The 12,844-nt window shown below is 53.1% G+C and overlaps 4 protein-coding genes across 4 annotated transcripts; 2 read left to right on the top strand and 2 right to left on the bottom strand.

Moving 5' to 3' along the window:
* Positions 1–584: 584 nt before the first annotated feature.
* CGGC5_v013858 (Protein VAC14-like protein) lies at positions 585–5,740 on the top strand (the record flags this gene model as incomplete). Its single annotated transcript, XM_032025805.2, has 16 exons — positions 585–647; positions 715–825; positions 1,037–1,059; positions 1,127–1,287; positions 2,025–2,124; positions 2,277–2,350; positions 2,413–2,432; positions 2,495–2,544; positions 2,644–2,806; positions 2,878–3,045; positions 3,144–3,795; positions 3,854–4,749; positions 4,808–4,926; positions 4,983–5,062; positions 5,114–5,273; positions 5,377–5,740. 16 exons carry the CDS (start codon positions 585–587, stop codon positions 5,738–5,740), a joined length of 3,204 nt encoding a protein of 1,067 aa, XP_031877628.2.
* A 111-nt stretch (positions 5,741–5,851) lies between these two features.
* On the bottom strand, positions 5,852–6,775 carry CGGC5_v013857 (uncharacterized protein; the record flags this gene model as incomplete). The annotated part of the gene is made up of 1 exon (XM_032025804.1): positions 5,852–6,775. One exon carries the CDS (start codon positions 6,773–6,775, stop codon positions 5,852–5,854), a length of 924 nt encoding a protein of 307 aa, XP_031877629.1.
* Positions 6,776–7,549: 774 nt separating this feature from the next.
* Positions 7,550–9,178, top strand: CGGC5_v013856 (DnaJ-like protein subfamily C member 3; the record flags this gene model as incomplete). The annotated part of the gene is made up of 2 exons (XM_032025803.1): positions 7,550–8,542; positions 8,597–9,178. 2 exons carry the CDS (start codon positions 7,550–7,552, stop codon positions 9,176–9,178), a joined length of 1,575 nt encoding a protein of 524 aa, XP_031877634.1.
* A 1,063-nt stretch (positions 9,179–10,241) lies between these two features.
* CGGC5_v013855 (putative mitochondrial carrier) lies at positions 10,242–11,663 on the bottom strand (the record flags this gene model as incomplete). The annotated part of the gene is made up of 8 exons (XM_032025802.1): positions 10,242–10,278; positions 10,349–10,820; positions 10,880–10,936; positions 10,990–11,082; positions 11,141–11,273; positions 11,338–11,373; positions 11,457–11,526; positions 11,626–11,663. 8 exons carry the CDS (start codon positions 11,661–11,663, stop codon positions 10,242–10,244), a joined length of 936 nt encoding a protein of 311 aa, XP_031877635.1.
* Between the last annotated feature and the right edge of the window lie 1,181 nt (positions 11,664–12,844).

Raw genomic sequence — 12,844 nt, 5'->3', positions numbered from 1 at the left:
CCTTGTCCAGGGTACCGGCCGCCTTGAGACAACATGAGGAACAGGGTTTGGAACTGGCGGGAACTACGCCGTGTCCAAGCCCGTTGCCTCAGACCCCTACCATCCCAAAAAGACTTGCCCGACATGTATCGTGCAGCTGGACCGGGATACTCAAGCCTGCTCTTGCTCTGAGAGATCAAGTTGGCGCGTTGCTGTTGGCTACAAATCGTACAGGATGAAGATTCCCCGGTGTGTCATGAGCAGAGCCTGGTCACGAGAATAATTTTAGTCTATGTTGCTGGAAAAGTATAAAGGACTGAGCCCTCTAGGGCAAGTTCAAGACGGAATCACAGCTCCAGAAACTACTCTTCTTATACTTCGAAACAACATTGGACCTGTCGAGACTGTGGTTTCTGAAGTAAACGAGCCACAGTTTTGCCGTGTACTTCTTCAATCGTTTCTTAATCCAAACATATACCCTCGAAGAGAGAAACGAGACGGGCACCTTGATCGGTGGCTCGGAGATCAAGCTTGATTCAATTCTTCGCGTACGAGCCAGAATTTTCGAAGGACTATTGCCTTGAGCGTCTATCAAGCCCTCAACGATGGGAAAGAGCAAGATGGACGACGCTGCGGCTGCGCGTATCCGCAAAGCCCGCGGTGACAAAGTAAATTCCCCGAGGATTTTGTGCCATGAGGTGGACTTCCTCAAGGACAGACAGCTAAACATGACAGGACGACTTCGCTAAGCGTGCCACCATGGCTGCCCAGGCCAATAGAGATAGGGAGGCGTCAAGTAGAGAGCAGAAGGGTGGCTACTCGGGCAGTGGAAGTAAACAGGAAGGGGTAAGAACAAAATAAAACCCCAGGCCTCTTCAGAGCAGGCAGGGCAAGGTACGCTATCAGGATACAGTAATGAAAGATTGGAATGCAGTTTGCACGACCCGCCCCAAGTCCAGGTCTCTCGGCAATAAACCAATTGCTGAACCATGAACAAGCAGACGACTAAAAGAAGAGAGGGGTTCAATGAAGGATACGGGAAAAGAAAGCTGGGCAGGGCAGGTTCGGCGAGTGTCTCTGGTGAGTTGCACATTCCACGAGGGGTATGGCGGAGAAGAGAAAAGAGAGTACTGAAACGCACAGTTAGTTCACCGGTCTCGGTCATGGCTTGCGGGACTCGGGGGAGAAGAGAGGGCAGGGGAAAATGGATCAGAACAAAACCAGGGTTGCTCGAAAATGACTGGGACGACCCAAGTGGCTGGAATTTCGGGGAGTCCAAATCGGACGTTAGTAGCCAGGATCAGTGCTGTAAGATAAACTAAAGGGATGCCGGGGTCCGCCAGATGGTAGACGTTGCCATTGGCCTGGAGAAAGAAGATCACATACGGGGCCTTTGAGTTTGGAGGGCGCCGGGACCAGATAGGTGCCTAGTGTATACTAGGAATGGCGGGATGAGGAGACACCATTCAGACATCTTATGAGGGTGTGCGGGTGCGCGGGTGTTTTGCAGCCCGGAAGAGAAGGCTCTGGTCCCCGACTGCAAGACGAAGAAGCCCCCATGGATATGACGGATGCTGCGTACGGGCGTAAGGCCGCGGAATTCCTCATGCGATTGAGAGACCGTTGCCGACAGTTGAAAGCATCCTGACAGCAACTGAGGGGGTGCGTTGTGGAAGGAGGGCGTTGAGACCAAGGAGGAAACTTGGGGCCCATGAAGACAAAAGAAACGTTTGGGTGGAGTGGAGGCTTTGTGTTTTGAGAAAAAGAAAGGTGAATGTAAAGGAGGCGTACGGATATTGCAAATAGGAAGGGCTGCCAGCTTTGGTTCTGCATGGCCTGCGATTGGAGACGACGGGAAGCAATTGCAGATGCGCGTATGATGCTTTGGTGCATACACAGTTCCTACCTTAGTGTACCATGCAGATAATGGGGCCGGCACCTACTGCGTACTAAGGTATGCAGTACGTGCTAATAATTAAGCCGGGCCCGATCGTCTGTAGTCCCCTCGGTGGCGTAGGAAGGTCGGGTATCTAAGGTAAGGTAAGGTGTCGCACGGGATGCATCAAACCCCCTGTACCGGCTCCTGCACCCGCCTGTTTCTGACGTCTTGCTGCTTGCCAGCCTGCCTCACCTCACCCGTCCTAGGTAGGTACAACCTACTTACTACCTCACCCCCGCCGAGCAGCACATCTTCACCTTCGAGTCTGTGTTCTCTCCTCCTTGGTCCCCCGATTAATCTCCGTTGCCCAAGCTTTGTTTTTTTTGGTCTTTCCACGCCCAGTCTAATCGCGACTCAGGTGTGAAGCCATCTGCAACTCCGGTCCAGAGCCGGGCCTCCTTCAGAGCCACGGCCAGAGCCTGACCGCGTTGCGTTTGCCAGCCCAATCCACCGCTCTAGCCCTACCCGACCGATTTTCACATCCAACTTTGCAGTCCCAGGACATGTCACTACTGTAGTCTCTCACCGTATCCGTATCTCTTCCCCGCACCAGTAATCATGGATGTTGGTATACAGCGAGCTCTGAACGACAAACTTTACGACAAACGGAAAGTTGGAGCACTTGAGTATGCAACCCCTCCCCTGAACGGGACCTGGCCTCTATCTTCTCCTTGTCGCCATCTTCCATGCCCCCCCCCCGTTAGCTGACATCCCACTCTGTTTAGACTCGAGCGCGTCATCCGCGAGTTGGTCGTCACCAGAGACTATTCGAGAGTGCAAGCCATCCTCGAGCAGCTATGCAATGAGTTTGCTTACGCTGTTCACCAGCCCCATGCCAGAAATGGAGGTCTGATCGGCCTGGCTGCCGCTGCCATCGCACTTGGTCCTGTAGGCCTACCTCCTCCCTACCTGGACTCTTAGTTCCTAGTCGCGATACATGTTCAACTAACCATGTCTAGGAACTGCCACGTTATTTGGAAAAGATAGTGCCTCCAGTCTTGGCATGCTTTACGGACCAAGATGCCAGGGTGAGGTACTACGCCTGCGAGGCCATGTACAACATTGCCAAGGTGGCCAAAGGGGAGATCTTGATATACTTTAATGACATATTCGACGCTCTCTGCAAGGTAATGCCCCCGCCTAGCTCATACCTTGCCGCACCACCATTGGGCTGGTATTCTTTTGTCGTGAGCTTGCAATCTGACATGAGTTTCGTGGTTCTTAGCTTGGAGCAGACTCAGAGTTATCCGTCAAGAACGGCGCTGAACTGCTCGACAGACTCATTAAGGACATTGTCTCCGAGTCAGCTGCATCCTACGTATCCGTCTTGGAAGGAGAGTTGGGCCAGGAATTCACCGACAAAGCAGACGCTGAGGATCGCCCTCCTCCGCCGACCGCCTTCTCCTTACGCCGCTTCATACCTCTTCTCCAAGAACGTGTCTGGGTTATCAATCCCTTCACTCGCCAATTCCTTGTTGGCTGGATTACACTGCTCGATTCTATCCCCGATCTCGAGCTGGTAACATTCCTACCTGACTTCTTAGGCGGTTTGCTCAAGTTCTTGAGTGATCCCAATCGAGACGTTCACGTTGCCACCCAGTCTTGCCTAGATAAGTTTCTCAGCGAGATCAAACGGATCTCGAGAGTTAAGAAGGGCATTGCAGAGAGCAAAAAGTCTCGAGAGGGCGGGAAACGCAAACGTGAGGAGTCTGTCGATTCAGGAAGTGTTCAAATTGAGCCCGAAGACGGCGATGAAATCACTTCACACAGCGATGATGAGGGTAGTGACGAGGAGGACTGGATACCAGGTCAAGATGTCCAAATCAACTACCGAAAAATTCTTGAGATCCTTACAGCTACACTCGACTCACCCCTTGGTTTGTTTACCTCCTCGCCCCTTGGAACATCGCTCACTCACACTAATTCATACAATAGAAGAAGATTCCCTGCTGGAATCTCTGCGCTGGATTGTCGAGTTTTTGGACATTTGCCCTGAAGAGGTGTTGCCGTTCACCCCCAAAGTCCTGGCTCATATGCTTCCTGCTATGGCCAGCGGCGTCGAATCCATTCGACAGGCTGCCGCCCGTGTCAACGCCGGCCTAATGGACTATGTTGTTTCGCTGTCAGACGAGCCCGGAATCGGGGGGCTTTCCCACTCTAACACTCGCATACCTCTTTCCAGTGAGCGCCAAGATGGAGCGTCTAGTGCACGCGCTTCTCTTTCTAGCTCTCGGGATTTGGAAATGAGAAGCCCGACTCCTGCTCAGGGACATAACCGGTCCCTCTCAACACCAAACCCACCTTCTTCGACCGCTCATCCCCAGGTTGACTTGGATTATGCCGCAGCGGTCAACGCGCTCACGTTGCTATTCCTCAATGATCATGAGGCAACCCGGGTTGCCGCGCTAACGTGGCTGATCATGCTCCACAGGAAGGCGCCTCGCAAAGTGCTCGCCTTCAATGACGGAACCTTTCCGGCGTTGCTCAAGACACTTTCAGACCCAGCTGAGGCAGTAGTAACCAAGGATCTACAGTTGTTATCACAAATATCTCGCAACAGCGAAGATGACTACTTTTCCAACTTTATGGTCAATCTGCTTCAGCTCTTTGCTACCGACAGAAAGTTGCTTGAGACTCGCGGAAACTTGATCATACGCCAGCTCTGTGTTAGCCTCAGCGCCGAGAGAATTTACCGAACACTCGCCGACTGCATAGAAAAAGAGGAAGATGTGGAGTTTGCCAGTATTATGGTGCAGAACCTGAACAACAACCTCATCACAGCACCGGAGCTTTCGGAGCTTCGCAAGAGGCTCCGCAACTTGGAATCCAAGGTAAACAGATCTTCTCCTTGAGGCTTCACCCTCCAGAGCGCTTACACAACAGTACCAGGATGGTCAGACTTTTTTTGTCGCCCTCTTTCGTTCATGGTGTCACAATGCAGTCGCCACTTTCTCTTTGTGCCTCTTGGCCCAAGCCTACGAACAAGCGTACAATCTCCTTCAGATCTTGTAAGCTCCGTACCCTAGATGTGAGTACCCATGGGATGTTTCACTAACCATATCAGCGCCGAGTTGGAAATGACAGTGAATATTCTGATCCAGATCGATAAGCTGGTGCAGTTGATAGAGTCTCCTGTGTTCACCTGTAAGTGGCCGCTCGCCCGTATTGATATGTCTCGCGGCTGACGATGTCAAGATCTTCGATTGCAGCTGCTGGAGCCGGAAAAGTATCCCCATTTGTACAAATGCCTGTATGGACTTCTGATGCTCCTCCCACAATCCTCCGCCTTCGCCGCCTTGAAGAACCGTCTCAACAGTGTCAGCTCGATCGGCTACCTTCATATTGCACCCAAAGTGTGAGTATTCATGGCAGTTCCCCTCATCACCAACCCATGACCACTTGTCGGCTTTGTCCGGCTTGTAAAAAGTAGTGGACTGCAGCTAACCGCAGGCCTACAGAAATCCCAGCCCCGCCACTAGCTCGAGCTATGACAGACCAAACAGGTTGAAAGGCCGAGAGGACGGCATCATCCGTTGGAATGAGCTGCTTGAGAAGTTCCGCAGTGTTCAGGAGCGGGCCCGACGGGCTCAGAGACACTCCGGGGACGTTGACGATAGTCGAGGCAGTCTTGGTTTGACAGACTTGCGCTTGGGAGAAGGAGCGGACATCAAGGGGGGCAAGGAGGCACGTAACCCAAGTGGACCACCGGTTCCAGTGAAGGACCCTGCACCTCCGGCCGCGCCACCTGTTAAGCGAGCTGGTCTGGGGATGCGGGGGATAAGGAACTTGGGCGGTGCAGTTAGGGGTAAACGAGCTGGTTGATGTTGTTGTCTTTGACAAGCGAGTTTTGTCTTTAGCGCGTAGTAATTCTAATACCCTAGTGATGCAAGCTGCAGCGTGTGATGTATGCTAAGCTACAGTAGAAAGTGTTCATCATCGGTCCTTGCGGGGACTCTCGCGTTCGACCAAGCCCTCGAAAACGGTGTCTCGGCGCCGGATAATGGCACGGAGATCGGTGCGAAGATTTTCAAGCTGAAGCCGAGCCCTTTGGACGTCGTCTGGAAGGCTCGAAAATTGGGTAACGTGGGCGTCCAATCCTCTCTTCTGGGCCAGGAGCTCAAGATAATTGCTTTCTTCCTGTATGATTTGCTCAATGGCGGGTTGGTCAGAGATGTGCGACTGGTTCGCACTTGAAATTCGGTCCTTCAGCTCGGGCAAACGAGCAGCCATGGCCTTGATTCTTCTTTGCATGTCCAAATTCTGGCGGGCAAGGTCGTTGGTGGGTTTGTAGTCGTCGCTGCGCAGCGTTTGCAGAAGCTCATCTGCAGTAGTAGACTCTTGCTCAATGTACTTCAGTAGTATGTGCACACGAACCCTCATTTGCTCGAGTTCGGACGCTCGGGCATGGAGATTTATCATGGACCGGCCGAGGGTTTCGGCGTCCGGGTACGCCACGGAAAGCTGGCATGAAAGTGTCGCCATAGAGTTGAGGGCAGTACTACCCTCTCGGGTGAGGTGATCCTGAACGGCAGTCAGAATCCTCTCGCGGACGGTGGCCGTTAGGGGCAATTCAGAGAGGCGCGCTTCGGGTTCATGGCAAGCTTCGCTGATTTGATGCAGAGCGGCAGCCTCGGCCCTAGAGACGAGTTCACGTTCCTCATCCGCAGTCTCATTCAGCGAAGCTAGGGCGAGGAGGGCTTTGAGGGTTTCTGGATTCCGCTCGAAAGGCGGGACTGCTCGGCCGTGGAATTTGGCGGTAAGCCAACAGTCAACATAGTTCCAGTCCTTGGCAGTAGAGGCAGCGATGCGTGCTATTGAGGGAGAAAAGATGGCGGTCGACGGTGGGAGGTGAGACATGCTGACGGAGGTAGTAGGCTGATAGTTGGAGACAGCGGCGAAAGGCCGTGATTTTTGTTATTGTTGATTTCTATCCTGCAAAGGAAGGCCAGACCGGGAAGGTACAGAGTTTCTCTGGGTCTGGCAAAGCCGGTGACAATACCAGGTGCCGTGATTTGTTCAAAAAGTGGCTTGCGTGCCGATCAGCGTTAAGGTAGCCGCTACCTGACATGGATTCTGGAGGCTTCCCAGGCACGTAGCCTAATTAGAGGTAGCTACAGAAGCTACCTACCTGTGTGTACGTACAGAACGCGTCAAAGTGGGGCAGATCTGTTCTGGACACTTCAGTGGTCGCAGCCGGCAAGCCGCATTGCTATTGACGGAAGAAGTAAGGTAACATTAGGTTAAATGGGCATAATCGGAATACTTGCGCCGTACCAAATTACCCACGTACGCAGTACGTGTACGTATAGTTTCCTGAAGATGCAGGGGGAGGCTGTGCGACAGCCAGGTGAGAAGCGTTAAGGACTACCTGCCCCACAGCCCATCTCCAGCATTATCATTTGTACCGTCCATCAGATCGTGGCGGTCTTTGAGGACAACTTTTCTAATTCGACCACTTCGACCCCATCAGTCGTCATTCCCCCCTCCATTCCTTTTTCTAGCTTATTGTCTTCTCTCGACCATTTCCACGCGTCTCTCCTTTCCGCAACATCTCTTTTCTCTACCTGTCTCCTCGAGGATTCGCGGCTGCCTTTGGATGCTCGTCCCGGCCGCCCGGCGTCAGCGACAGCCATGCACATGCACGTTCGCCTATGCGCTCTGGCTTTCGCAGCCACGACACTACTCTCTTCGCCAGCTCTCGCAATTTCAGCCGACGAAATCCCTTCAGATACCCCAGTTTCGTCTTTGCTATCCTCCGCCCAAGCCCATCTCTCCAAGGGACAGACGAGCGACGCCCTCGTTTACTATGATGCCGCTATCGCTCGGGATCCCTCCAACTATCTGACCCTCTTCAAGCGCGCCACGACCTACCTCTCCCTCGGACGAACCAACCAGGCGACCGACGATTTCAACAAGGTCTTGGCAATAAAGCCCGGCTTTGAGGGCGCTCACGTTCAATTGGCCAAGATCAAGTCTAAGGTTGCCGACTGGGAAGGCGCAAGGGAACAGTACACTCTGGCAAACAGGGGCGCCACCTCACCCGAGCTCGTCGCCCTCGACGAGGCCAAGGGCGCAGCTCACCTCGCCGAGATAGCAGAGAAAAATGGTGATTGGGAGGCATGCGTCACTCATGCAGGCGAGGCCATCCTTACCGCGAACCGGGCTATCTCGCTCCGCGAGATGAGATCTCGCTGTCGTTTCCAGCGCGGTGAGGTTGAAGAGGGTATGAGTGATCTGCATCACGTCCTGCAGATGCGGCCTGGAGACACTTCACCACATATTAAGATCTCCGCCATCACCTTCTACGGACTAGGCGACCTCCAGAACGGCTTGACCCAGATCAGGAAGTGTCTACACTCCGACCCAGACTCCAAGCCATGCAAAAAGCTCCTGAAGCAGCAAAAAGCCATCGACAAGACTTTGGCCAGGGTAACGAAGGCATTCGACAAGAATCAACCTATGACCGGAGTCAAGTTGTTGATCGACTCGGCCGATGAGACAGGTCTGATCACCGACATCAAGACCCATGTTGAAGAGCTTCGTGCAGATGGCACCATTCCCGCCACTGCCACCTCAGCTCTGTACATCCGCGTGGTGGAAATGGCATGCCAGGGCTATTACGACGTAAGTAGTCGAAGGCGTAGCGCTTTCTCTGGACAGAGTTAACAGTCATTGCAGATGAATGGCAAGAAAGCTAAACAGCACTGCGATGATGCGCTCGCGCTCGACCCTCGATCGTTTTACGGCCTCCTATACAAGGCCAAAGTATTGATGGACAAGGAGGAATTCGAGGCTGCCATTAGGTCTTTGGAGGAGGCCAGCAATGCTAGACCTGACAAGAACGACGTCACCCAGCCTCTAATGCAGAAGGCCCAGATCGCGCTGAAACGCAGTCAGACCAAGGATTATTACAAGGTTCTAGGTGTATCCCATGATGCTGATGAGCGTCAAATCAAGCAGGCTTATCGCAAGCTGTCAAAGCTGCACCACCCGGATAAGGCTGCCAAGCAGGGTCTCACCAAAGAGGAAGCCGAGAAGAAGATGGCGGCCATCAACGAGGCGTACGAGATTCTAAGCAACCCGGAGCTTCGCGAGCGCTTCGATCGCGGCGACGATCCCAATAATCAACAGCAAGGCAGCCCTTTCCAAGGAAATCCCTTTGGCGGAGGCCATCCATTCATGTTCCAGCAGGGTGGGGGAGGTGGAAGTCAGCAATTCCATTTCAAGTTTGGTGGCGGTGGTGGCGGGTTCCCATTCTAGAGGGAGCTCGGCAGTATGAAGGAGTTACCGGTAATAGCTTCAGCCTGGAGTTCATGGGCCTAGTTCATCAGTGGCATATAACACACGTCACTTCTTGGTATTGCCAGCAAGAAGTTGGTAAAGTAACTCGACCAGTCTTGGTCACTTACTTTCATCCCCAAGATTATTGTGCCAGCGGAATGTCGAACATGAGTTTCTTCGCAAAATCGGCTCGCGTGATACTCCAATGTCCGCAGTTAGCTCGCTGCTTGTCCATAAGTCTGTCTACGAGTGACGTATCCTCACAGTTCCTGCGAGCGGGGCTTGGCTCGTATCAAGTCGCAATACATAACGGGGTCATTGACAGTGCTTCGACATCCATTCCGTCCATATGCCATATAGCAGTCTTCATGCGGCTCCGCTTACCAAAGCCAGGTCCAAAGCAGGCCAGATAGTTGGCGTCGAGTGATAGGTGAGGTTGATCACATCTACAACCCCTTCCCCCTGGCGAAGGGCGGGTCGACAGATCAACGACGGAGCACAATGAGTGAGATGTATTGCGGCCAAAGGTTGCTCGAACAAGCCCAGCAAGTCCCCGTCGCAGAGTCAACTGGATTGCGAAGGCCAGTTGTGACAGTCTCGATCAGTGGGCAAAGCCAATTTGGAGGAGTAAGAGATGATATTCCAGATTGACGTCTGCAAATCCATCCCCGAGCATACCACCTCCCGACGAGTATCATTTTCCGACGCCAGCATGTTGAATATCTTTTGAAAATATAGCACTTTGCCAAAACGGCTCTCCAGCAACATATACAGCCCGCTTACGAGTTGACCGACTATCAGCGTCCATGTTACAACACAAGGAGGTGTTGATTTCCTTCTTTGGGATAGAAGCTCTCGCTAGGAGTGGTACACTGTGCTCCTCCAGCGTTCCGTTGCTGTAATTCCCGGCACCAGGCCAATTATTGCTCGGGTGTGGGAATCGACCCTTCCTTGCTCCGCCGTCTAAGATTTTACACTACCGCTCTAAACGGTCACAAAATTCGCCAACAACCCCTCTCTATGTGCAAAGCAGCAAACCGCTTCAAGGTGAAAGATCGTTCCTTGCGATGAAGTAAGCCCTATGAGAGAAGATCGTTAGTTCCCGCCATCACTTCCATACGTCTGTCCAATCAAAGAGGGTGAACCTACTTGGAAGCCTCATAAGCAGACCAGCAAATAGCCGTGCTGGGCATGGTCGTCACTACACGGGGGCGCACACCCTTGAAGAATCCCCGAAAGCCCTCTCGCTCGTAAAGTAACCGGCACCCGGCCATGAAGCCGTTGACGTTTCTCAGCGCCGGGTCGGTCGCAGTTCCTCGTGTCTGCAACATAGTCTTGATCACATCCATGGGCGTGGTTAAGGCGGCGGCAAAGCCTCCAGCGACAGCGCCAGCCAGACAATGCGTTGTCGGGTCGTACTTCTTGCTCGGGTTCATCGCCGTTGAAATAGACTCATAGGCGAGGAACTGCAGAGCAGTGAAGGGAACCGTCATCGAGAGGGTGGTAGGGTAGGAAACGTAGAAAGCTGCCAGTCCCTCGGTCTTGTAGACGTACTTAGCACAGTCCGTCATGGAGCGGTACATTTTGGCAGAGTCCTGGATTTGCATTCGCTGTTTGATGACTGGAGGCGCGAGTAAGTTGTCCGCGTTCCTAAGGGCAGGTGCTTCGCAAGCTACTTACCATCGAAGGGGTTCATAAGCGCATCGCTTGCGATGGTAGCACAAGCTCCACTAGTAGCTATCACGCTGTGTTAGCCATATAGTTCGCTCGGCCTGCGCAAAACAACTCACCAGCAGCGAGGGGATGGTGAACACCCGCCTGGTTGCCTCCCATAACATGCTTGACGGCCTCGTACGTAGCAAAGTAAACAGCATGGGCAGGGCCTGATGCAATTAGTACGGGAACTTCAAGGTTTGAGGCCAGCTGGGGCAGGGCACTCACCAGCTCCAGCGACAACACTGGACATGCCTCTCCACAAGCTGAGGACTCCCTCTCGGCTGGCTATGCGGTATGTACCTTGGATCACGCCGTTGTAGACAGCTGAGGGGTTAGGGTTGAGGACTTGCATTCGGGTCTGGAAACTCCATATTAGCAGACGGCGAGGATACGTACGCAAAGGAAAGCGCTGCCAACCGTACCTTAATGGCATCGATGGGATACATGACGGTATGCTCCTGCGAGTATTGAGAATCAGCTTCGAACCTTTAAGCAATCCATCCGGCCAAAGCCAAGCTCCATAAGATGGGACAAAACGTACAGCTATGCCCGCGAACGCCCCGGCCGCCATATTTTGGACCAGGGAGAAGTTGGGAGGGAGCGATTCGTAGCTATGGAATATTCCCAGTCAGCAATCATAATTGCTATCACAAAGGTGCATTGGGAACGGGCCGGGCGGATGTGGGTAGATGGGCGAGAGGAGTGCGTACTCATATTCCTCGACGGGCTCTGCATTGGGCTGGGCCATTGCGGCCGCAGCGTCAGATGCTTCGCCGAAAGGCTTAGGCTGAAGAGCCGCCAGATTGACAGCTTGGGGGGGAGGCGACAGAATTGCCGTGAGCGCCAGCGATTGCGGCGGATTGAGCTCTCGTTGAGCCGTACTCAAGGATCGTGTTGTCGATTGTCTCGGTGTCCTTTTTTTGGCCTGGAGGACTGAAGGGTTTGCGCGTAGGTGCGACAAGACAGATGCCGGGTCGGCCGGAGGGGAGCGAATGGGGTTCGGCGCGGGAGAAATCGCATGTAAACTCGAAGTGATCACTGAAGATAGCTCATCGGCGAGCGGTGCAGTAGTTGCAAATTGCAATGCACGGTCAGCGAGGACGCAAGAAGACAAAGTCGAGGTTGCAGGCGAGTCAAGGTTGACGGGATTGCAGACGGGGCAAGAGGGCAGAGTGGTTTGGGGAGAAGGGCGGAAAAAAAAAAAAAAGGACACTAGCAGAGACCATGTACCTGTAGGTGAAGACAGGCAGATATATCTCGCTTAGTACTTTGATGTGTTAAGATACCTTAGCTTCGGACTTTTGATCCCAGTAGGTGGAAACAAACTTAGGTGTAATACACCTACCTCGGGTCACCTGGTTAGGCCTGATGCTTTCTCCCTCTTACGCTTTTACCCTCCATCACCTCTGCCTCCCCAGGGTATCACTGTACGCTGTATTGATATGTACATTTAGTAATGGGCGCGAGTCCTGAAGGATATACTGCCGGACGAAGGTTTGGCCACATGGTCCGAAGGACCGAAAATTTTGTATCCCACTTCGTCCGGTGTCGACGGTGTCGAGCGAACGTCGGGGTTGTCTGCGGCCTCGGAGACAAAGGCCGGCTTTCTTCACCTCATTTATCCTTACACAGGTACCTTACCTAGCTCGAGAACCCCGGCTTGTTCCCTAAGGTGGACTTTCCCCTTCGAAAGCGCAGTACGCTTCGTAAACAGCATCATAATGCACCAACTGTATGGTTTGAGTCCGTCATGGCTACTTTAAATGCTATGTGTACGCACTTCGCGTCGTGTGTATTGAAACTCAATTGGGGACGCCAGTGCCTTTCAGCTCGGGTGAAAGTTGTAACATGAGTTGAGTGAGTTTGAGGGAGTACTTCAGGGACCTCAGCTGCGGCACGTCCAAGCTGGAATGAATGGGATGGGCCTCC

Source organism: Colletotrichum fructicola (assembly GCF_000319635.2).
Source record: "Colletotrichum fructicola Nara gc5 chromosome Unknown KSG_Nara_v1_contig08, whole genome shotgun sequence".
NCBI lineage: Eukaryota > Fungi > Ascomycota > Sordariomycetes > Glomerellales > Glomerellaceae > Colletotrichum > Colletotrichum fructicola.
The sequence above is the reverse complement of the archived record's forward strand: the minus strand, read 5'-3'. Positions and strand labels throughout refer to the sequence as shown.